The sequence below is a fragment of the Tubulanus polymorphus genome, chromosome 2 (assembly GCF_964204645.1).
Source record: "Tubulanus polymorphus chromosome 2, tnTubPoly1.2, whole genome shotgun sequence".
In the NCBI taxonomy this organism is placed as follows: domain Eukaryota; kingdom Metazoa; phylum Nemertea; class Palaeonemertea; order Tubulaniformes; family Tubulanidae; genus Tubulanus; species Tubulanus polymorphus.
In genome coordinates, this window is record NC_134026.1 from 11,739,098 (window position 1) to 11,765,119 (window position 26,022).

General features: G+C 37.5%; 1 protein-coding gene across 4 annotated transcripts in view; it reads left to right on the forward strand.

Annotated features, from left to right (window-relative positions):
• Nucleotides 1-26,022, forward strand: part of LOC141899955 (protein Hook homolog 3-like) — a 114,947-nt gene that overhangs the window by 24,951 nt on the left and 63,974 nt on the right. For all 4 annotated transcript variants that reach the window (XR_012618651.1, XM_074786596.1, XM_074786599.1 and 1 more), the window contains exons 3-11: nucleotides 5,660-5,745; nucleotides 5,837-5,960; nucleotides 12,782-12,833; nucleotides 14,244-14,392; nucleotides 14,484-14,543; nucleotides 22,107-22,190; nucleotides 22,395-22,489; nucleotides 24,154-24,233; nucleotides 25,295-25,359. Coding sequence is in view for 3 of the 4 variants with exons in the window: in XM_074786596.1 (XP_074642697.1) it covers nucleotides 5,660-5,745; nucleotides 5,837-5,960; nucleotides 12,782-12,833; nucleotides 14,244-14,392; nucleotides 14,484-14,543; nucleotides 22,107-22,190; nucleotides 22,395-22,489; nucleotides 24,154-24,233; nucleotides 25,295-25,359 (795 nt within the window). In the remaining variant the exon portion in view is untranslated. The remainder of the gene's footprint in view (nucleotides 1-5,659; nucleotides 5,746-5,836; nucleotides 5,961-12,781; nucleotides 12,834-14,243; nucleotides 14,393-14,483; nucleotides 14,544-22,106; nucleotides 22,191-22,394; nucleotides 22,490-24,153; nucleotides 24,234-25,294; nucleotides 25,360-26,022) is intronic.

The following is a 26,022-nucleotide window of genomic DNA, read 5'->3' on the forward strand; positions in this document are numbered from 1 at the left end:
AGAAGAATAAGCATTTTGAGCTTTACCGACTAAAACGCTTTGCAATAAGAGTGGCCAAAATTGCTTTTGCCAATTAAGGCTTACCGCGACTTTTTCGAATAATAAAAAGTACTTATCTATTTCTTTTTCATTGAATGCAGGTACCAGACGGATGTGTTTCGTAACGTCGAAGTCCGTGTCTCGATGACGGTTGCTATTAAATTCAAGTTCTTTCAGACGCAGGTCGTACTCCAGTTCCATTTCCTTCAAACACTTTTCAGGCGTGTCTCGTATTGCAGTTCCAATTCACGAATCTCTGTATTTTCTGAAATAGGCTTGCATTCCGAATCTTTGAATATACCCTTCGCAACCAAATAACTGGCAATAATATGTTTAATTTCATCTTTCTTCATTGACATTTTACACGAAACATCATAATGTTCGGCAACAGACATGAGATCAGTTTTTCTGAGTCTATCCAAATATTCACTCGACGGTGACTTCAGAAATTCCTCCACTGACGACATGATGACTAACGGATGAAGTCAAATAAGGCACAAAACAAAAAATTTCACACGGTACCTTAATAGAAAGACGGAGACTTCATCCGCAGTCGAGAACCAGTACTACGTATGCTGAATGATATTTGCCGACGTTCAGTAAGGACGAGCCCCCACTTTGTTACGACCAATTGAGAATCCTCTGGAAATCTTGTTGCGAATTCCTCGAAGTCAAGTATTAAAGACCAGCGACTTCCACATTTCAGATAACAGCAATTTATTTTACGTAGTACTGGTCTGGCCGTAACTCTCGAACTGCCTGCATGTTCACAAAACCAGATATTTATATTGAAGACCGTGACTGTGAACAGACAGTACAGTTCAGTGGTTCTTAGCACACATTATATATAGAAGTTATACAGACAGTTTAACAGAGAAATATGAATATACAAGATAGAATACCATGGAGATTATATACATTTCACATACATGGACATAACAATACCTAAACAATTTTAGGCCAGCCGTAGGCTGAGCCTATTACTATACAAATGGAGCAAATATAAATGACATGGTTTCCAGAGCTGAGGCTCTTTGACTGTGCAACTGAGCATATATTCATACAAAATATTCATTAGAGCATTACCCATTCGCCAAAGTCACTTTTTACACATTTTTGAAGTTTTCAATGGAAATTTTGAAGACACTTCAATCAATAACCTTGACCGTTCACACATATTTGTATCCAAAAAGGGCCCGTCAGCATGAGAAAAATTGGGGCGATCGGACGCAAGATGGCCGTCCGGTGACTTTTTCTGTGCCCAAAAATGTCAATTTTGGCCTGAATTCGAGTCCTGCAGCTTCCTCATGGTTTGGCATTTTTCATCACAAATTGTGAAGGGTATTCTATGAAAAGGGATCTTTTATGCACGTGGCGGCATAAATCTCCTCATATGGAAATTGGGATGACCCAATTCTTTGTTCTTGCCACCAGGGGGAGTTAGATATTGAATACTATACAATTTGTCTTCTTACAATGGTGCCTATGCATATTTTGTATCTAAAATCAATTGCAAACTTGTAGCTCATGGTATATTCTATGATTGCAGTGAGTTTCCAGGTCATTGGTTTCAGTAAATGGTCACCAGGGGGCGTTGAATAGAAGAATAACTTAGTATTTCAATATGCATGCATGCATGCATGCATGCATACATACATACACACATACACACATACACACAGTCACCAGGGATATATATATATATATATATATATATATATATATATATATATATATATATATATATATATATATATATATATATATATATATATATATATATGGTCACCAGGACCCGGTTTCACGAACGGGGATTAAGTCCGTAATTCGAATTAATTCTCTAATTCGAATTAAAATTTTGAGGTTAATTTTCGATGCCCGTTTCACAAACGCGAATTAACTTTATTTCGAATTAGTTTAACCCGGAAATCTAATCCTGCCATGGAGAAGGATTAAATCGGCTAATTCGAATTAGTTACTACGAAAATGGCTGCTGCACTGTTTTTTGGAGCGAGACTCGAACGCAGAAATCGACAGAGTTTCGAATTAGTTGACAATTTTAGTGATGAGGAGATGCGAATGAGATTTGGAAGACAAAGTATTGAATATATAGAACGTTTAATTGGAGAAAGTATTCAAAGAAATACTCATCGATCAAATGCGATTTCACCATACCACCAAATCCTCGTCACTTTGAGATACTTAGCGACGGGGGCATTTATGAATGAAATTGGAGACACATTTGGGATTTCAAAGGCATCCGTGTCGAGGATCGTAGAAAGGGTGTGTGCGGTGTTAGTAGAGCACATGGATGATTTTATTTGCTGGCCTAATGCCGCTGAACGAACTCGGCAAAAAAGAGAATTTATTGAAATCGCTGGTTTTCCCGGTTGTATTGGCTGCATAGATGGGACTCACATCCGCATACAAAGGCCGAGTGAAAATGAACCTGCGTACATCAACCGCAAGTCATATCCATCAATAAACATTCAAGCTATATGCAATAGTAATGGTAAATAAATCGTCTTATTCAAAAAATTGATACGTCTCTATAAAACTGACAGCGGTGTTTCCGCTCTAGCTAAAACGATATTAATTTTTAGGGACTATTCCATTCTGGCCACGAGCCGTTACTTAGAATGACATTAATGGTTAATTGACACTGCAATATCAAAGCAATTGTTTGCAATTGCAATCTTTTTAGAATTCTTAAAACATATATTTATTCAAAGACACTTTTCACTACTAATGACTTCACCGGTTGTAATAATCAAACCGATAATTCTTTCTGGAATTCAGGTAAATTCATCAACATCGTAAGCAATTGGCCAGGTTCTACGAATGATGCGCACATATTCAACAACTCTGCACTTGGCAGGTAGGCCATCGAAGTGATCCATGGTTGATGTCATCTATGCCTGAAGGCTAATTCAATTTTATAGGGACATGCTAGTCTTATGAGAAATTAAATTTTAGACACCTTGAAATGAATCATCGTGGATTTGTTAGAGATGGTGTGCTTTTAGGAGACAGTGGTTATGGTTGTAAACCGTAACTAGTCACACCCTACCTTGCGCCTTCAACGAGAGGACAAGAAAGGTTGGTTTTGAGATCCAACATTTTAGAGTATATACGATTAAATGTATATTTATAATGGTTTGTTTTCCTATCTTGATGGTCAAGGTATAATGTTACGCACAAGAAGACTAGGTGTCTCATTGAAAGGACATTTGGAGTTTGGAAGAGGCGATTCCATATTCTACATGGTGAAATTCGATTAGCGCCGAGGAAAGCCTGCACTGTTATTACAGCATGTGCAATTCTTCATAACATTGCTATAACGATGGGAGAACCCGACTTAGATGTGGGTTTTAATTTTTGATGACGAAGTTGGTGAAAATGATGTAATTGATGCCGCAAACGCACGACAGACGGTCAGAGAATTTATCGTCAGCAAATACTTCGACTGAGAGAAATGAAAAGCAGAATTTCTTGCAATAAATGACTAAAAACTATTTAAATATATTTAAACATATGAATTAAATCTTCAAACAATATTTCAAAACGTAAACGTTTATAAGTTAATTCAATTAATTAAATTCCTGTTTACTCTTCCTGAATTACAATTTCCACCCCGGTTTCTTTCTGCAATTTAGCGATCTCTAGCTGCAACTTTATGTTTTCGAGGTTCAACTTCTGACACGCTAACTTGATTCTCTTGTTATCTTCGATTAGATTCAACCATTGCTGATGATTAATGTCAGCTGCAGTTTTACGTTTGGTGTTGTCGACTGCTGTAGTGCTGGTGTCTGTATGAGTCGAACTTGGTACCGGTAAAACTGCTTTCAGCGGATGATTTTGGTGACCGTCAGTCTCTTCGATCTCATTCTGATCAAACCCTAAAAATTGTAAATTACAGCACCGGTGTTAAAGTGCATAGAATGAATTAATAAATATATGTAATCAATGGGATTCGAACATCAAATTGCCGAGCAATAACGCCTACGATTAAGCGTTAAGCAAGCTCAAGCACACGCTCTCTGAAGAATTGGACTGGCCCAACGCTCAATCTGAACAAGTTTACCGCAGAATTTCGGAATGAATATATGGATACTGAAGGATGATATACTATATGCTAGACATAAAACATTTTGTTCAAAGTGATAGTGCACAAATCGAGGTGAGTCATTTAAAAAATAACAAATTTTCGACGTGAACTAAAGACATGATTTGAAGAAGGCGATAGGTTGCATCTAAAAGCCACGGAACCTATCACACCCATCCGCGAAATAATAGAATGCTCAAATATTCCTGGAAGTTAGCAGACGTAAACAAACAAAACGCGAATCGAAAAATAAAAATTATAACAAAATAAATAAAGTTCCAAGGTCGGATATATGAATTGAAGCTATTGTCTTAACGTGTTGACCTACCTTTACTTTCGATTGGGTTGACAGCTGATATCCCATCCCAATTTCGCGCTCCATCAAAAAATTCGACTATCGCCGAAGTTGCCTCGTCCAACGATTTTGGAGGTGGCCCACCACCGGTTTTTGCGGCTACGTTTTTCATGGTCATCTTCTCTTGTTTCGCCTTTTTCTGATAGTTCTTCCAACAAATTTTTACTTCAGGGCCACTTCTCGTGGCGACTCCTAAACTAGAGACGGATCTTGCAATTTCGCTCCATTTCTTTTGTTTACTTATGTTCGTAATTCCTTTCGCGTAGTCTAACTGACCATACAACACATCGTAATTGTTTTTGACTAGGTCTACTATCATGTTCTTCTCCTCTCGAGTGAAATTTTGCTTATGTTTGAGATCCGCGCTCTCCATTTTTCGACAATGTATTACTATGAATGATGCATTATGGGTAGCTAATTCTGAATTAACTTCGAAGATAATTCGAATTAGTTAATTTTTCGCTAATTCGTGTTTGTGAAACAGATTTATTCATCGAATTAACTAATTCGAATTAAGCATTTTTGATTCGAATTATCACCTAATTCGAATCAAATGTTAATCCCCGTTAGTGAAACCTGGCCCTGGGGGCGTTGAATAGTACAATAACTTAGTATTTCCATATTATATTGGTACCTAGGCATATTTTGTTACATAACATATTCTATGATTGTTGTAAGTTTCAAGGTATTTGTTTTTGCATATGGTCACCAGGGGCGTTGAATAGTAGGATCACAGTGTTTCCATATATATAATACCTATGCATATTATTTTGTTTCCATGATCAATTGCAAAGTTGTAGCTGTTGACATATTCTATCATTGTGGTGAGTTTCAAGGTCATTTTGTATATGGTCACCAGAGGGCCTTGAATACTGAAACTGTTAGAATGTTGAGCATTTGAAACCACTTTCCAAGTGGGCATGGTGTCCCTGGACCCCCAGTTGCATTTAATGCCTGTACAAAGGTAGTTTGTTTTGATTGGCTTAGAAGTGCAAGCGAGAGTTCACTTTACGCTTCAAGCGCGAAAGTTCTAACCAATAGACTGTATTACACACGCACGCACACACACACACATACATGTACCTGGTTAGAGTTGCATGGGACTTGTACTCCATTTAAGAATTTTTAATAGTTCTATTGAAGTTATATTTTTGTTTCAGCTACAGACATTTTCTGTCGAAAGGAAATTTCAAGAAATTGATGAACTATCGGATGGGATTGTGATGTCTCAAGTCTTACACCAGATGTAGGCTAAGTATCAGTTAGAAAATAAGCTCAATCCTGTTGAAGAAATGGTTGATCTGTGATTACAAGTTCATGTATCTTATACATTGTAGTTCTTCTGAGTTTTTTGATGCAGCATGGCTTTCCAAAATAAAAGCTGATGCCCGCATGAATTGGCGACTGAAAGTCAGTAATTTGAAGAAGATACTAAAGGGGATCCTTGACTATTATGCTGAGGTAAAATGTTTTTTGATTATTTGAAGTCCATAGATATCAGTGGAAACAGCAATTGATTAGTCATAAGCTTTCAAGTGGGATGTAGTTTTGAAAATATCATTCATAAGCTTGAAAATCTTCCACCTAGATTATATATAGGTGGAATATCCAGAATTACCACTTTGAACCTGGGTTCAACCATTTTTAGCCCACTTGGGACTTACGTCCCAGCAGGCTATTGTGTTAACTTTTCAATCGTTGTCCATCAGTTCTTCATTAGCTCATCTTCATATTTGCTATCTTCCCTAGACACATCCGCAGCCCAAAAACTGGCCCAGTCTGTTAGTCAGAATCATTATGACTGACTGGTGTCCGTTGTTGTTCGCCAAAGTCAGCACTTTATAGTCTGATTCACAAAAGGGCATTTGGGCTTATTGCCCTGGGTCCCTAAGTCAGATGTGAATGCTGCACGTTTGTAAACTGCTTGTACGTGACTTATACCTACACATACCCTGTAAGTTCATATGTGGCGCTAAATATCACGTGAGAGGCATTTGAGGCATTTGCCTCATTCTAGTGATGTATGGTCACTAGGGGGCATTAAATAGCGGATTAACTAAGTGCTTCCTTATTATATAATACTAGGCATTACCTGTTACCAGAAGCAATAAAAAAATAATATTTCGTGACATGTTTTATGATGTGAGTGTCATGGTCGTTGGTTTGGAGTCAGTACATGTTCTTCAAGGGGCATTGAATTTTGAAATCGTCTGATTTTTGGTTTACCTTTGTCAGCGATATAAAGTTGGCATTGAGCCAATTCATGTAAAATCGCGGTACGTTTTTTATGTGAACATTTGTTTCATTGGTTCTCGGCTTAAACGACGTATAATCGATGCGATTGAAGACATGGCGAACCTCCGTCGATGACATGGTCAACTGAGTTCAAATTCTACGAAAAACTGTTTTTGGCGGGAAAATTCTTAACTCTCGCGTATAAAATTGCAATGACCTCGATTGGGAGGCGTTGTCTCTACGAGCGAATGTGATTGGCAGTTTTTGGGATTTACGGGGAATTCCGGCGCTACTAAAATAATTATGGGAAAGCCGTAGAATGGTGAACGTTTCATTGGACTAGGTGCCGTATATGTGCGAATTTCAAATGCTCATTGCAGGTGATAATGTAATTATTATCCGCCATAGGTATTGTTTCTTTTTAATACCCATTGATTGATTTGATTGACATTGAAGTGTAAGCGTACATACACTAACACAAGGCCTCTACGTGCGCGCGGAAATCATTAGATCAGACTGTTGCACACACAAACACACGCGCGTACAGTATACGCTACTATAGTGATACTGTAACGCTGCTTGCTGGCGCATTTGACATTTAATCAGCAGAAGATGAGCGCTGTGTTTTCTGTTTGATAGAATTTGTAATAAATTGTAATTTCTTGTGACCTGAAAATACTAAGCAGCAAACTATAGGTATAGGTCGAGGTCTGAATATTGTAGTGGTAAATTCCAGGATTTAAAACGATCTAATACGCCGATTTCTTACTGCACCAGAATTTTTGCTTCCGCGGCCATACATTCAGCCACCCTCTGATATGTGACATCATATGATTTTTATTTGAATATTTTTTCATATTATGAAAAACATTTCTTTAAAATATAAAATAGTTTCCATGCCGCGCCTACCTGTACCCTACGAAATTTTTGATGTGGACCGTAAACAAATGTATGTCTTTGGTCTTTTGACTACAAAATAATCCTTTAAGAAAGATATAATAGATTATTTAAACTTGTAGAACTTTGAAGTCACGAATTAAATAGATTTTTCAAGCAATGCCCTTACCCCAAACAACCTCTAGCTTTCAAGGTAAACCACACTTTGCCCATGGGCAATTTATTAAGCATTTCAAACCACTTCTCAGGTCGGCATGGTGTCCTTCGACCCCTAGTTATTTGAGCCACTCGTATCAACTTGCTTAATTCTACTTATGAGCAATCATCTCTTGTGAGATGTTTGCTGCAAAGTATTATCACGTGGCACAAATCAAATCACCTTGAATAAATGGCCCAAATTTAAGGTATATAATATGGTAGACCAAGGTGAAAATTAGCGTCAACCGCCATTTTACTAATCTTTGTGTTGGGAACTCGCGTTGGCACTTGATAAAATAAATGGACAATGTGAGCCAATCCTATGCAGCAGTCAATGACAATCCTGTAACCCCCCCCCCCCTGTCAGACATCGACGCCTATTCGACATCATATCCGTGACGAAAGTAATCTTTAAAAATTCGTGTCAAAGAGTAGATTGATAAGACGTCTTTGCGTGTCGTTATGATTTCCGATGTCTGTCGTATTGAAATCTCTGAAACATCATTTAATAAATTCAAATTCAAATAATAAAGAATGTTCTGCGGTTCGAGACAGAGAAACGTTCTGCGGATGATAGCTACGATGTTTTCTTAACCCGTAAATATGGCGACGCGCACCTCGAACTCGGCAATGCTACAGCAGCAGGATTCTTCGTCAAAGTAAGTTATTATGAGATGATAAAAACTCCCAAAAAATAAAAAGTGCTAATTGCAATAATCTTTAACGCACAATATACATGTTTGATGAATCAGTATATAAGCATTTCGGCTGGAAAACAGCAGATGAAAGAGTTGCGCAATTCCATGAACTTCGTTGACGTTGTCAAGGTTGTGTGGAGTAGGAAGTAAATACGGAATTCCATCTAATTTTTGATGTTTTTTCTGAGTCCTCGGGCCACAAATCTAAATTGGGTTTGATTTTTACTTAATTTTCTTTAGTTGAAGTAGGTCTAGGCCTATCAATGGGGCTATTTACAATCTCTGATGACTATTTTATCTATCGGAGTGTCGGCACATGACATGAAAAGCCTACTGCTGTTTCTCAGAACAATTTCTGCTCACTCCTTTCACCAGAAAAGAAACAGATTTCTCACCTCCATGACAGGAGATCTTACCATTTTGATCAGTTCAGTCATATCCATCAATCAGTGAAAGTAGGAACTACATAAGTGATATTTCGTCGACATCTGGAATGTTTTATTGATTATCTGATTAAACATTAATTTTTGATTTCAGTACCAGTAGGCCTATGTCTAAACCAAAAAGTCGTCCTTACAGTGTGCAATTGCCTGATAAGAGGCATGTGGGATTAGTTGGAAGCTCTTTTGAAGAACTTTTACAAAAAGGTAAGAACTCATTTTTCTGCAAAAAGCATACATTTGTCTAGATAAGCCTAGTTCAGAAGGTAGGGTTGTGTTTTTCTGTCTTATGTCAAAGATTATTGACATAATGCAGTGGAGGTTATATCCCCCATCAGGTTTTTCTTCTCGGTAGATTATATTTGAGCTCAATATATGGATATATTAAGGATCCACTATGATCTCCATATCTTAAGTTATTGGTATTTTATTCTACTTTTCAGCTTGCGAGAGGGCTGGTATAAATAACGGGACTTTGAAGGCAGATATTGGTGGAACGTTGATAGAGGTGGATGAAGAATTTTTTCAGCATTTACCTGCAATGAGCAATATGAAACTCATAGATGAGAGTCAGGCTTCTGATGTTGAGACTGGGTCTAACACTGTGGATGATAGTACCAGCAGTAATAGAACTTTGGATCTATGTGTCTGAGGCTAAAATTGCTATTCAACTCTGGCTCTGGAGTGCATCCTGGTGGAATTATATGCCAGAAACGCAGTGGAGCTATTTAACAACCAATAGGCTTATGTCTGTCGGGAACTATATATGAAACACTTAATATCTATATTTTATCTAATTATTGCTTTCAAGATTAAGATTTTATATGCCTTTAAACAGGCTTCATCCTCCACTAGCACTGGGTCTGAATCGAGTACGACTAAACGTAAACGTATATCTGCTGATGTCCGAAAACAAAGAGATCTACAAATTGACGCTGAATTGAATGAACTGAAACTGTCGAACGAATTATTATTAAATGACCGAATTGAACTTAATCTAATCAATCAGGCAGATTTCATACGAGAAGAAATAAAGAGTAACAGGGACGAAATTAATATGCTTCGTGAAGAGAAAAGGAACCTGGAAAAAAGAATTTGAAAGCTGTTAGGGATAAGAGACACCTAACGAAAAAGAAAACGGTATTAGAACGAGAAATGGTTCTAGGCGAAAGGGACGATGCCCAAGTACCAAGTTATTCGGGAAGTCGATCGTGGAAACCCCTCTTCTGTTGCAAGTGAAAAGTTGGTAAAGTCTCCCATTTCTGAACTAAATAAAAAGTACCTAAATGACCGAATGAGTGATGAACCAAAGTATACGCAGCATGGGTCACATGTTAAAGTTTTACGGTTTAATTCGATCTCTCTTGAAGAATATATTAAATGTCAAGAATATGCTTGTAGATTATTAGCCCATAAGTCAGAGTCTTGTACATGTATGAGAAATATAGGCATTGCAAAGTTCATTTTAGCAAATGAGCCTGTTACATTACGGGATATATACAATCATTGCTACCCTCGGTCAAAATATTATCAGAAAACGTATTATAATATGGTCCTTGAGATGCCAACGGTCGTACTCGAAATGGGATGGTTTGCTGGCTTTTTTTATTTTTTATGGAACGTGTGGATTCATCACCTGCCATCAGGTTGGAACCTCTGCTTTTGCTCCATATATGGCGACTGGTTCTAAGTGACTGAACTGCTGGCGAGTGGCGACGCATCTGTAGAATTTTGCCATTATTCCCTCCCCCTTCTATCTGACTGGGGACAGACATGCTTTTTGCTCTTGGCTTTTTAGCCCACTTCTGGTTCTAAGTGACTGAACTGCTGGCGAGTGGCGACGCATCTGTAGAATTTTGCCATTATTCCCTCCCCCTTCTATCTGACTGGGGACAGACATGCTTTTTGCTCTTGGCTTTTTAGCCCACTTGGGACTTTAGTCCCAGCGGGCTATTGCGTTCACTTTTCGTCCGTCGTCCATCCGTCCGTAGACGGAATCCAGTTATTTTGGGAAGTTTTGAAGACGCTTTATGGTAATGTCTTGATATTTGGGTTACACATGTATCTACCCTAGACACATCTTCAGCCCAAAAACTGGCCCTGTCAGATTCAAGATGGCCGACTGGCAGCCATTGTTGTTCGCCAAAATCAGCGCTTTTCACACATTTTTGAACTTTATGAGGGAAATTTTAAAGACGCTTTGATCAATTACCTTGATCTTTCGGTTATATGTGAATCCCTCCAGGGCCCATCAGCATATCAAAAATTGGGTCGATCGGACTCAAGATGGCCGTCCTATGACCTTTTTAGTGCCCAAAAATGTTAATTTTGGCCCAAATTCTGAGTCCTGTAGCTTCCTACTGGTTTACCATTTCTCATTGCAATTTGTGATGGGTATTCTTTGGAAAGGGATGTTTTATACCTGAGACAGGTATTTTTCATCAGCCAATTATGACGCAATTGGCGGCCATCTTGGTGTCACCAGTACTCATTCGTAAGTGGGAAAAAGTTTTTTCACATTATATTGATACCTAAGCGTATTTTGTTACCACAATCATTAAGAAAGTTGTAGCTCATAACGTGTTCTATGATTGTGGTGAGTTTCAAGGTCATTGGATTTTATATATGGCCACCAGGGGGCGTTGAATTATGCAATATCTTAGCATTTCTATATTATATTCGTACCTATGCATATTTTGTAACCACAATCAATTGGAAAGTTGTAGCTCATGACATAATCTATGATTGTTGCGAGTTTTAAGGTCATTATATATTCTATATGGTCACCAGGGGGCGTTGAATAGTAGAATAACTTAATATTTCCTTATTATATTGGTACCTAGGCATATCTTGTTACCATGATCAATTACAAAGTTGTAGTTCATGACATGTTCTATGATTGTCGTAAGTTTCGAGGTAATTGGGTTTTGAATATGGTCACCAGTTAAATAGTAGAATAACTTAGTATTTCCATATTAAATTGGTAACGAGGCATATTTTGTTATCACAATCAATTACAAAATCGTAGCTGCTGACATGTTCTATGATTGTGGTGAGTTTCAAGTTCATTGGTTTTTGTATATGGTCACCAGGGGGCGTTCAATATTGATATTGTTAGATTGTTGAGTATTTGGAACCACTTCCCAAGTGGGCATGGTGTCCCTGGACCCCTAGTTAGAATTTGAAGCAGAAAGGATGAGGCTGGTTGTTAATAACATGGATCTCAATTGTTTTCATGCATAAAAAGTCAACATCTATTTTACAGAAAAAGCAAAGCAAAAGGCATGGTGGGGTTAAATAATGGCAAAAGAAAGGCAGCACACTACACAAACTTTAACACCAAGGTGTTTTTAGAATTTGAAATTAAACTTATTGTGATAAGGCGTCGTTACCCGATATTGGATGGGTGATACTCCGTCGAATAATGTTTAAAATAGTGGTGTTCTGATGTCGATTCCAGACATCAAGGAAATAAAAATAGTGTTGATGTAGTGTCGATGTCCTGACTAGAGGGCGGCGGTACAGGATTGTCATTGCCCGCTGCACTAGTAGGAAGTAAATGATAGATTGGTTCCGTGTTGATACTAACTTCTACTAATTAAAGCGCCTAAGGCATTGGAGCGAGTAAAATTTTCTTCTTATAAGAATTTTAAAAATTTGTTGCCTTAACATCTGCCTGTAGTTGAATAGGCCAACCGCCCTGTGAAAGATTTTACCTGTAGAGAACACTGAATAAACATTATCAATAGAAGTAGCATACTCGCAAATTGACCATTAGGCATTGTTTTATCTTATATTTTCATGCTGTTTGTAGGTATTAGGTCAACAAATCAATGACTTTCATATGCCAGACATCAATGCTATTGGTACGTACATGGGTTACAACATCTGTCAACATTTCAGAGCTACCAAATGATGTGGACATTCATCTTAACCTCTTCCCTACCACTAGTGATGTATATTTACGTCGCAAATAATGACCTTCTCTCACATGCATGACGTATTATTTACATCACAAATATATTCATTTACTTCAAATGCTGGTGTGGTGAGTCATTACGCTGCTGGTGTGTAGCGATACTAAACGACCTTGCGCTTCAATTTAGTTTCACTATTTACTCATAGATGGCGAATTAGTGCCTCAAATGCCGAACTAAATCGAATTGAATTTTCGCTTGAGTGACAACATGCACCATTTTGAGCGGAAAACAAAAGGGCATGCCTTTTTCTATCTGTATTTTTTAACTGTATCTTTTATAAAACGTCATCCTGGTCCAGATTCGGTGTGGCTCATGCATTATCAATTATTGGGCTATGTTTCAGAACAATTTCCCTTGGTTCAGATTGGTGAGTTGAGGTTAACCAATGTCAGCCATCTTGGATTCGAAATTGCTATGGTATTTTTGGAATCGGTGCCTGGAAAAATAGTTATCCTCCAAATAGAGCCAATTTTCATACTGAAATAGACCACTACACTTCTTTTTGTTGATATGATGACCAAAGAAATTTAATTGAACAAAATATTTCTTAGAAATATGGTACTGAAATAATTAAGAACTCAACATTGAAGCTTATTGTACTGTATGGCTAATGTTTGATCTGAGTGACTCCTGGGCACCTCAGACTGCACAGATAATGATGAAAACTGTTGTTTGTATTCTCCAATCAGTCTATGATAAGATTAAGAAACAATTTCTGCATAATTTATTTGAAATTAAATCCTAAATGCTAATCCTATATGTATCTAGGCCACTAGGCACCCCTTGACCTACTAAATCAAAAGAATATTGCCAAAATGATAACTAATGTTGTGAATTTTGGCATTTCTTTTTTAATTAGGTTAAATATACTTCATCAAAACTCACATCGTAATGATAATTTTTGAGTATATTATTTATCGTCAAGAACAAAAAGCAATACATATGTTATTTTTCAACAAACTTTCATGTTAGTTTTCTAACTAGTTTAGCTCCTGTTTTAGTAGGAGTTGATTTGTTTGCAAAATTTGAGGGCCCTGGGCTGGGCGGACTCACTGTAGCCAACCAATCTTCCTTTATTGATGTAAAATATTAGCAGGCACCCAAACATGAAAACAGTATGCACACATGCAATTTTGTATTTTTTAATCCAAAAAATACCAATTCAATAGAATAATGCTTACCCAATTGGCTGTGTGAAGAAAAAACCCCAGAAATAAGCTAATACCTTTTCAAATCATCAGCAGAGCAAGTTTCAAGAAAAATGTACAGTTTCACAGTTTTCTTTTCTATTGTTAGGTGAAGAAGGAAGTAGGCCTGAACTGGGCAGGTTATTGCAGCTTATTTTAGGCTGTGCAGTAAACTGTAATCACAAACAAGAATATATTGAAAAGATAATGGCTATGGAAGAAACTGTCCAGCAGAGTGTTATGCATGCCATACAAGAGGTAAACCAGTTGCATTAGTTTCATTTCTTGCACCCTTGTCTCAAATTTGTTTTTTATCAATGATTGTTATTTCTTCTGGTCATTTTTAAAGTTGATGACAAAAGAAGCACCCGCAAACATTTCAGAAAATTTCTCAGAACTCGGAGAACAGGTACTGTAAAACCTGTTGGAAATAAACTGACATGTAGAGTAAATGTACAAAAAATGTAGCTAGCTGCAAAGCCATAACTGATAACGAAACTTCTCCTACTCATTGCGGTATATCCTTTTATCGTGAGGGTCTTAAGATTGAGAACCTTAGTCTCGAAAAAAAGTTTTTTCACCCACCTTCCATAATGATTCCTTCCTTTGCCATACGTGCAAGCTTCTAGAAGCATTAAATCATGGACATACTTAATTTTTAAACAACATATACATGTATTTGAGAAATCAGATGCTCGAACTGCGGAACATAGCCAGTTGTTGCCTAGTACCACACATCCCAGACACATTTTTCAAGTTGGTAAATGTTGCCACGCAGTGCTGAGGGTAACTGACAATTTTTCAATGAAGGTTTTACTTTTTACACCTAATGATGGGTAAAAGTATACATTAAGGCTAGGTGATTTCACACTTGGAAAAATCTTTTGAATCTAGTAGAATTGATGATTTAGATGTTCGCACACCTGTTTTAATGTTTACATTGCTCCTGCTGAACGCGTAGTACTGTGTCTTTTAAAAGAACTATGTCATGACAGTGATGGCTTAGATATATTGTCAATAGCTATGAATAGGAAATCAGTTATAAGAACAATTCAACTTAATTTGATACCTGTTTGGCATTCAAATTCAGACAAAATGTCTCTTGATTTTGAAAGTCTACATATTAGTGATTATAATTAGCGGTTGAACAGACCGCATCTGTTCAAGCTAAGCACAAAAAATAGGATTTGAATAGTAATCCATGGCATTCTCTGGTAGACAGCAAGGAGCAACTAAGTATAAATCATCATTTTGGATTATCATTTAGTGATAGTAAGTAAGATCATGGTTTGATATCAAGGATATTTTGACTTATGAACTGATGACAATTAGCTGCAGGAATAATTTCAATTTTTTGCTTGAAATATACTGCGTATTGGTAGCAGCTTTGATCACGATATTAGAATATTTCCTCATCGATCCCTATTTCAAAATTTAAAGATAATATTTGTAAAAGATTTGTGATGTGCTGTTCTATCAAAACTCATCTGCAGCTTGAGACTAAAGATAGTTGGGTATGAATCGTTGAAACATTATTCCTTTGAATATTTGTCGTAAAAGGGCTGTAGAAATTTATTGTAAGTTTTTGTGGAGTTTTCAAGCATAAGTTTTCAAACTACTTGAATGCTAGTGAGATCAAAATCTGTGAATGCTTATAACAAGCTTTTGAATCCGGTCAATCGTCCTCGACCAGTCAGATGCCCGTATTTGCCGTTTCTATTTCATGTAGAAACTTCTATGAGCTCTGCCAGTTAGAAATTGATCACTTGGCCAACCCCTTCTCTGAAAACGAAACGTGGAAGTGTGGGATTCAAATCAACCGACATCGTCTTAAAAACCTGAGCCTTAACCACCTGAGCCACAAAGGCTTGATAAGAATGATTAGCATTTCATAAGCTATGATCTATGTGAGTATTCGCCTAAACATAGAGTATCACAATGTCTTCCTTTTAATTACTCTTATGATTGATAAATTAATTAATCTTTTTATTTGGTAGTTCATTTATTTCTTGTCTATTCAAAATTTATATTGTTATATTTCGAAAGAAAAAAAATGTCAGTTACCCTTAAATATTCACCTGTGCTTGCAAAATTTTATGAAAATTGTTCATTATACATCATCGTTATAGCAGATTTCTGAAAGAAAAAATGATTGTGAATGAAGCCTGTCAATGCCTTGTGTTTTAATGCAAACGCTATACAGTGTTGTCGTCGAATGTAACACTCTAATCCGTGTATATTGTAGATAAATTGAAGAAATCCAACAATTCAAATTTTATATGAGATAATTTATTAAAATGAAACCACAACGTTTTGGCTGTTGACTAACAGCCATCATCAGGTGGAATGACCAGCAAACTGAAGTAAACAGGACGAACAAAAGCGATGTGTAAGAATGAGTTTAACAGAACAAGTGACAAATGAAAACAACCATAAAATCTACAAACAGTTAGGATTAATACTAAGTGGAGTAGAAGTGGACACATAGTGACATTAACCTTGGAGTAATCATTTGACAAATGATTACTCCAAGCATTAACCAAAATCTAGTAGAGAGTTGATATGTCTGGATAATAATTGATTATTAGGAGAAAAACCAGTATTTATATTAGTAGATAAGTTGGATTTCGAAAGTTTGTACTTGCTGCCCTTAAGGTTTTCAGTGGCTGACCAGTATTTTAACAATAGAAACTTGTATGTGTTACTTGAACCTGACTATATAAACCCTGTATACAATGTCACCTCACTTCACTATTTTGGTAGCAATACATAATGTTAGATGTACATCAGAAGTTGGTTGTTTTTGCTGATGTTTTTCCTGGCTGATGTTTATCATCGTAATTCACTTGTTCGTTGTCTACAAATGCTGAAGTGTGGCTTTACTGCCGACATTTATTGGTCCCTCGAGCCGGTTGTCCGTAACTAGTGATTTCAACCGAAGGCAGCAACAACCAGCCTTGAAACAAGAGCGAGGATCCCACAAATCTGTTTTCACGAGAAGATGCAACACTGCTGATGATATCATTGATGTGAAAGGAAGCCGACGTGAGCTGCGTCAGTAACTGTCGCAGATCGATAAGACCGTAGAAGAAATCCACGCAATCAACGAGAGATATGTCGCGATGTTGACTAGTGACCAGGAGGTTGCTGATGCACATAGTTATGTGGCTGAAGTAGAAACCCGTCATCGCCTTGTTTCTAAAACCATACGGGAAAATCTAACTTCAAGACTGAATGATGGTACATCAGGTATCTCAAAGGCAAGCTCTACAACCTCCACGTGCTCTAAGACCGCTGATGTTAAAACCAAGCTGCAAGTTGTGCAGCTTACTCAACTGAAAAACAGATTGGAACAGGAGAAAAAAGAGCAAGAACCCCGTCGTCGTCGCCTCCTCCAAGAAGCCGAAGATGCAGCTGTAGTTGCAGCACTTGAAGCAAGTTTGATCAGAAGTGGAATTAATCCGCTAAATTCTATCCCAGTGGATATGATCGCGGCATTTCACTCTCAAAGAGCCAGTATCAACAACAATTTAATTGATTCTAACAGCTGTAAGTGGTCAAACTCACCATGAGCATCGCTAACTCGCTGGACCCCAGCTGATTGTTACTATAGTAACAGTTAAGAGTGAATAAAGGGCAAAACTTTTCCAAACTTACCCAAAGAAAATGAAGACATTAGCTATGAAAATCAGTTTTGAAGTCTTGTTGCATTCAAGAGTGAATATTTTCAAAGGGTACCGAAGTAGATATTTACATTACAAAGTGTCAGAACTAATATCCAAGTTGAAACATGATATTTAGACAGATTTGCAGGCAAAATAACAGCACACGACTCATGAGATAATTCCAGAAGATAAATAAATCCACTAAGTCATTTGAAAAATATTTCCACAGACTCTGACGAGCTGTTAGGTCAGTGAAAATAATCTTAGATATTGTAGATGTCATTGTACAAATATGTGAATCTAATAGATGAAGAGATATTTATTCGCAGGTCAAATCTTTGTTTGACCAGGTAGGTGGAAGTGAAACTCCCACCTCCCTGTTTTGACACATGATTATTCTTAAAATGGGACTAAAATTCAAGAATGGCTATTTAGTAAAATAAGATGATATTGGTTTGTTTTAATATGGTCTTGGATGAGGATGGCTTTATCCTTATGAATGACGATGCAGTTGATGGGTTATTATGCACTCTTAAATTCCGTAGTCGCCTGACCGCAGTAACACATAGAGTTGAGTAGTAGGAACCACAGGGATCCAGAAATGTTGTGATAACAACTCTTTGATACACTGCGATCATTTCCACTGGGATAGACTTTAGAGGAGCAGCGTGTGCATGACTTTGATGATGTTGAAGAAGCTGATTCCACTCATGACCAGCCGCTAGCTACTGAAACTATGATACTGCTCCAGCCTCTAGATGTTGGAACCAGCTCCAGAGGTCGCCATGGAACCGACCAAAACTTTGACGATGCCCGAAATCATCATGGAAATGACCGAAACGTTGATGATATCCGAAATCGCCATGGAGACGACTGAGACTTTGAGGCCAACCGACACCATCATGACCGAAATGACACCCGCTTCCGCCAACTAGACGACCGAGATGATGACGGTGCCTGCCGTTTTGCTCGACGAAATCCGCCGCAGAGAGCAATACAAACATTGTGATTTTTTATGAATCCACTCCCGACCAATGGTCCCATGTTCCGGGTGTACTGCCGCAGAGAGCAATACAAACATTGTGATTTTCAATGAATCCACTCCCGACCAATGGTCCCATGTTCCGGGTGTACTGAACGCTGCTGATATCTGCTCTCGGGGTGCGTCAACCTCTGAACTGGCTGCCGATAAAAGATGGCTGAACAGTCCAGAGTTTTTGTTGGATCCAAAGCATTGGCCACACCAAGACAAAGATACGACTCCGCTGCAAGATGACGACCCGGACGTAAGAAGAGTATCTTATAATACCAAAGCTGTGTTGATCCAAGTTTTACCCGATGCAACCAGGTTCACGTCATGGATTCGTTATGTGTGTATTGTTGTTTGGGCCATTCGCTATGTCCAGAATCTGATCCGAATTGTGAAGAAAATACCCGCCGAACTTGGTCCATTAACTACGCCGGAGTTGAAGAAAGCAGAACTATTACTTCTACGAGATGTTCAAGCCAGAATTTCCGCGTCAGAGGTTGAAGCCCTGTGAGAAAAGAAGCCATTACGAAAAAGCTGTGTCCTCCAATTAACGCTGATGCTTGATGATAAGGGTCTGCTGCGTGCTTGTTTGCTGATACCCTTGATGCTGACAATTTTCTGCTAGCGCTTAGACATTTTATTGCAAGAAGAGGAAATCCGATTACCATCTGCTCAGACAATGGTACGAACCCTAAGGGAGGTGAACGAGAGCTTCGGGATTCCTTAACCGAATGGAACCAAGAACAGATCACTGACGAGCTTGCTCAACATGGTGTCCAGTGCTGCTAAAAACTGCTCTTAGAAAATTGGCTTACCCAGTAAAGATTTTGAACAAAGCATATTTTAAAGCCAGGACTTCTCTCACTTTGGATGTAAAGATTTGACCACAAAATGCAGAGCTCAAAGGAGTATTGTAATCCCGTATCTACCCACTTTGGAACGGTTCACCGCGTGTATTTATCAGTAGTAAGCACCATTGACTCTAGATTAGTCTTCCAATATCATTATACACTCAACAATGTTTTAAGTAAAAACAAACCGAATGGTGAGCTCATTGAGTCTGGGGTCTATAAGATACCCTGAAAGGATTGGAAACGTGATGTACATCGGGGAAACGGGTCGCAATCTTAGTCAACGTGTTAAGGAACATAGGGTAGACATCCGTAATCAAAAGCCTGAAAGTGGGATAGGAAACCATGTTTTTACAACCAACCACCAATTTTACTTTCAAAATTGTAAACTCATTTATCCTTGTAAAGACATCCATAAGAGACACATATTGGAATAAGCCCTTATTTGTAAACTTTCGAAATCCAACTTGTCTACTAATCTAAATACTGGTTTTTCTCATAATCAATTATTATTCAGACATATCAACTCTCTACTAGATTTTGGTTAATGTCACTGTGTCACACTGCTATCCCCATCCACTTCTACTCCACTTAGTTACATAATTTGTATTCATCCTAACTGTTTATAGATTTTATGGTTTCTGTGGTACCCCTTTGTTGTTTTCATTTGTCACTTGTTCTGTGAAACTAATTCTTACACATCGCTTTCATATGTCCTGTAAGTTTGTACGCTATGTTACTTCTTTTTTCTGGTCATTCCACCTGATGATGGCTGTTAGTCAACAGCCAAAACAATGTGGTTTCATTCTAATAAATTATCTCATATAAAATTTGAATTGTGGGATTTCTTCAATTGTTATACAGTGTGTCCCAATAACACTGATACAATGTTTCATCAACTGCAGTAGTGCATGTAACTAGCTTAAGCCTTCCTAATCTGTTCTGTTTGATAAATGGAATATGAAAATATGAAGGCTTCTATCAGGCGCGGATCCAGAGGGGGTTTTGGGGGTTCGAACCCCCCTTTTCTGACCAAGTGCCCTTTTGAAAATCATATATGAAAAAAATTCCACCCGACATTGATCAATGACAGAAGTCCATAGTACTTGTATAAAAATGTATGAAAATGTACCTTAATTTTCAAAATTTTCTGGAGGAGGTCCCCCAGACCACCCTACAGGTCTATCGCGCTTTTGGCACGCGCTGAGACTCCCTCCATACTTAATAAAGTACCCTTTTCATATGAGGTTAACCCCCTTTCTTTCAGCCTGGATCCACCCCTGTTTATGAACATTAGACCTGTTATGAGCTAAGTTATTTCTAGGCTGTACCGTTCAGTAATCAGCATACAATCAACCTCGTTTCACTTGTCAGCGTATAATTTGTCATTTTGGATCGTCATCTATCCTTGAAATTGAATTACGCTTCCCGATTTTCTTTGGTTTCTGTGGTTAATTTGTTATTCAACGGTTGTCATTTTACTTGAGTTGTCACTGTTTTGCAAGTCCCTTCTTATTTTTTTTTGTATAAAATGTGGAATTCACCTAGGTATCAGCACAGGCACTCGCCGATGGGCTTGGGATACAGTTGCTGGGGTTTTTGATAGTGTATCTGTGTTTTGAGTGGTTATTCTGCAATAAATCCGAGAAAAAAACGTCTTGGACCTTGGTACTGATACGTTTAGAAAGATAATGGCCGCTGGCTCCACACACGGCGACCTCACAAAATACTGAACAAACTTCGTTTTTCAATCTAAAATCAAAACTTTTATTTTATATGACACTTACTAGTGATATGACAGTTATATATCCTATTATTCCATCCAATTGTGAGACACTGTCAATTTGTGAAACGTCTTTAGTAATATAAAAGAAAAGGTAGTTGACGAAGCGTGAGCGTATAGGAAAAACTTTACAGGCGTTGAGACGGCAACACTAGGTCACCGAACGTCGTTCAACCGCTGAGTGACGTCATAACGAAATCCTGCTTTATTTGAATATAGAAGGGGAATACTTGTAGCAGGTGCCCGTGTGACCTAGTGTTGCCGTCTCAAACGAAGTTTGTTAGTGTTTTGTGAGGTTGCCGTGTGTGGAGCCAGCGGCCATTATCTTTTAAACGTATCAGTACCAAGACATTTTTTCTCGGATTTATTGCAGAATAACCACTCAAAACACAGATACACTATCAAAAACCCCAGCAACTGTATCCCAAGCCCATCGGCGAGTGCCTGTGGTATCAGCCCATGATTCAAGTATCCCATAAACATGACTAGTAATTTGAGTATAAAGCGGAAATGTACTGAAGTTATCAATCTGATGAATCAACATTTTTGAGCCTGTCCTTAAAGTGACAATTACAGCGAGGTTGACTGCTGTTGTTAATGACAATCTTTTTCGGACAAATTGTACAATGAACCAATTTTTTAGTTGAAACGCACCACTGAAGAACTACAATCAGTTATACAACAGAGAGATGAAATAGCCACTCGTTGTCGAGAATTAGACTTGCAAGTACGTAATCAATTATTCGTCTTATTTAAACATATGTTTTGGTATGCTAGATAATTCTCATAATGAATCAATTATCTTCCACTCAATGGTACTTGCAAAGTGAATAAATAGCCTTTAGTTATAATGTGCTTAGAATAATTGGGTCAAAATTTTGCGGGATAATAATTGTTATGAAAGTTAATTCTTTAATTTGAACTTTGAAAGGTTGCTGCCTTACAAGATGAACGAGCCACTCTATCATCAGAATATGAAAAACTTCAAGAGCGAATGAATCAATCGGATAGTTTAGATGACCCAACGTAAGTGATGATTCCATTTCATTCAACCTTACATGCAGCCTTTAGTGAAATTCCTAACATAATATCAAGCATGTGCAAAATGTTGTATGTGTGATTTTAAAACAATCTTCATAAAACAACAACCTTGTATAGCGAGCGTATATCAAATAACATATACTCTATTTTCTGGTGTATAAGTCAAGTTTTTAGCCCACTTGGGACTTAAGTCCCAGCGGGCTATTGCGTTCACTTTTCGTCCGTCGTCCGTCCGTCCGTCCGTAGACGGAATCCAGTTATTTTGGGAAGTTTTGAAGACGCTTCAAGGTAATGTCTTGATATTTGGTTTATACATGTATCTACCCTAGACGCATCTTCAGCCCAAAAACTGGCCCTATCAGAATCAAGATGGCCAACTGGCAGCCATTGTTGTTCGCCAAAATCAGCACTTTTTACACATTTTCGAAGTTTACGAGGGAAATTTTGAAGACGATATGATCAATTACCTTGATCTTTCGAATATATTTGAATCTACCAAGGGCCCATCAGCATAAGAAAAATTGGGTCCATCTGACTCAAGATGGCCGTCCTATGACCTTTTTAGTGCCCAAAAATGTCAATTTTGGCCAGAATTCTAGGTCCTGTAGCTTCCTACTGGTTTGCCATTTCTCATTGCAATTTGCGATGGGTATTCTTTGTAAAGGGATGGATGTTTTATACCTGAGATAGGTATTTTTGATCCGCCAATTATGACGCAATTGGCGGCCATCTTGGTGTCATTAGTACTCATTCGTAGGTGGGAAAAAGTTTTTCGACATTATATTGTTACCTAAGCATATTTTGTTACAACAATGAATTAGAAAATTGTAGCGTATAACGTGTTCTATGATTGGGGTGAGTTTCAAGTTCATTGTTTTTTGTATATGGCCACCAGGGGGCGTTGAATAATACAATATCTTAGTATTTCTATATTATATTTGTACCAATACATATTTTGTTACCGCAATCAATTGCAAAGTTGTAGCTCATGACATCATCTATGATTGTGGTGAGTTTTAAGGAAATTAGTTATTCTATATGGTCACCAGGGGGCGTTGAATAGTAGAATAACCTGGTATTTCCTTATTATATTGGTACCTAGGCATATTTTGTTACCATGATCAATTGCAAAGTTGTAGTTCATGACATGTTCTATGGTGAGTTACAAGGTTATTGGGTTTTGAATATGGTCACCAGGGGGCGTTGAATAGTAGATTAACTTAGTATTTCCATATTAAATTAGTAACGAGGCATTTTTTGTTATCACAATCAATTACAAAATCGTAGCTGCTGACATGTTTTATGATTGTATTGAGTTTCAAGGTCATTGGTTTTTGTATATGGTCACCAGAGGGCGTTGAATATTGAAATTGTTAGATTGTTGAGCATTTGAAACCACTTCCCAAGTGGGCATGGTGTCCCTGGACCCCTAGTTGAGACAAAAAATCATGTCAAAAAACGTAGGTCGACTTATACACCGACTACACTTTCAATATCGTTTAAACTGATGATGTTTAAGAGTTCAAGGTTGCCATTATGAAATGGAATATTAATTTATGTTAGGCTACACTCGTATACCAATTATGTATCTTGTGTATATAATAGAAGGAATGAGTCGAATTGGTCAAAATTTTAAAAACATCTTTCAGAACAACCACTGGGAGACGATACCAAACATTACAGCATCAGGTCGAAAAGCTACAGGATGAAGTGTATAGGCTAGAAGCAGGTGAGAAATATTGTATCCTTTTGCCACATGTATTTTCGGAATGAACTTAATCGCCCATGCTACTGGTAACATATAAACTAGAGTCCATAGCATGGCTAATTCATGATGAAAACGTTCATTTGCGAATATTCTGTTGAAATTGTTTAAAAATGTGGAACTTTACTTAAAAGGCCCAGAAAAGAATAGAGCTAATCTAATTGATAGAAATGAAGGCTTAGATATCCAATAAAGGATATTTGTACATCCATCCATGCAAGTTCAAAAGGAACTCATTCTACTTAAAATATTTAGGGTTAAAAGGGTTAAAAAATCGATTTATTTGAGCACATTTTTTTATGCAGCATCTTAAACTGTCCAAAATTACACATGTAGAAATTCAATGATATTTGTGCGGGAAGATCTTTATCTTGTCAAAATCTTACGCTTTGTTCAGTAGTTATGGGCTTTTAAAGACAAAACCCATCAAATTCTTGGTTATATTTAATTTGTGTTGACCCGGTTTGAGCTCCCTCATGATGTCATAGCCAGGTGCGCATTAAACGTAACATTGTATCAAGATATGTGGTGAAAATGTGGGTTCAAAATGAGGAAATTTTACTTCCTTGTTTTCCACACGGCCGATCATTGATAGCATCAAATTTTTAGTGATAGTCTGATATTAGCATGACTGGAATACTTGTTTTATCGTCATTAATTGAAGTCAATATCATTTCATTCTTTTCTTGGTTGGTTTTCAAAGAAGCATTTTTGCATACTGATAGGCCTACAGCGTGACAGATTTTAACTTCACTTGTTAGCTCTACAGTTGTCGAGCCACTGGACCATTTGTCCTTTATCTGCTCATTCTTACAAAAACCTTCTTACCATTCCCATGATGACTATGGTTTTCTGATGCTTCGTACAAACCCTTTGTTATTTTGTGGGATGCTATAAGAGTTATCGGACGTTGGTCATTGATTCTTTCTATGACTACCTTCATTTTGAAAATGCATGTGGCAGCATTACTGAAAGCTAGTTATCCTTTTTCAGATAAATTCTTAAATATTGATTTGCCATTTCAGCTCGCGATGATTACAGAGTAAAAGTAGAACTTCTTGAAAGAGAAGTGATAGAATTACAGCAAAAGGTACAAGTAAAACCTAATCATGGAACCCTAATACTTCTATGATACAGCCTCTAAAATATACTAAATTCACGCAGTCAAGGGGTTAGGAGAAAAAATTAATATGAGACTATGTTAAATCCACTAGAACTTTTGAAAAGAATAGCATTTTTATTAGCACATAGTTCATTCTCAATTTCAATGTCATTCATATTATTGTCTGTGAGTACCGTAAAAACCGGCGTATAAGTCTACGCGGCGTATAAGTCGAGGTCGATTTTTAGACCTACATTTCATGATTTTAACATATATCTGGCTTATAAGTCGAGTCCCTTCTCTTAGAAGAATAATTACTAGTATCATTGTATTGAATAGTTTGTTTTGATAACGATGTGTGCTGCTGTGTGTTTAATCAATAGACTGTTACACACACTCAGGTATAATACACTACCATACAGTGATACAGTAGTGTGAGTCACACGCTATATATAGCCTAATGTATTAAGCGCTGCTATGAGCGCGCATATATGAATACATCGTTTTAAATGAAGCTGTGTCAAAATGAAAGAAGTTTTTTTCATTAAATAACTTTATTTATCATGAATAATTATTCAAACTGTTATAGCAGTAAGAAGATGAACACTGTCTTTTTTGTCTGGCAGAATCAATATTTCTTGTGACCTGAAA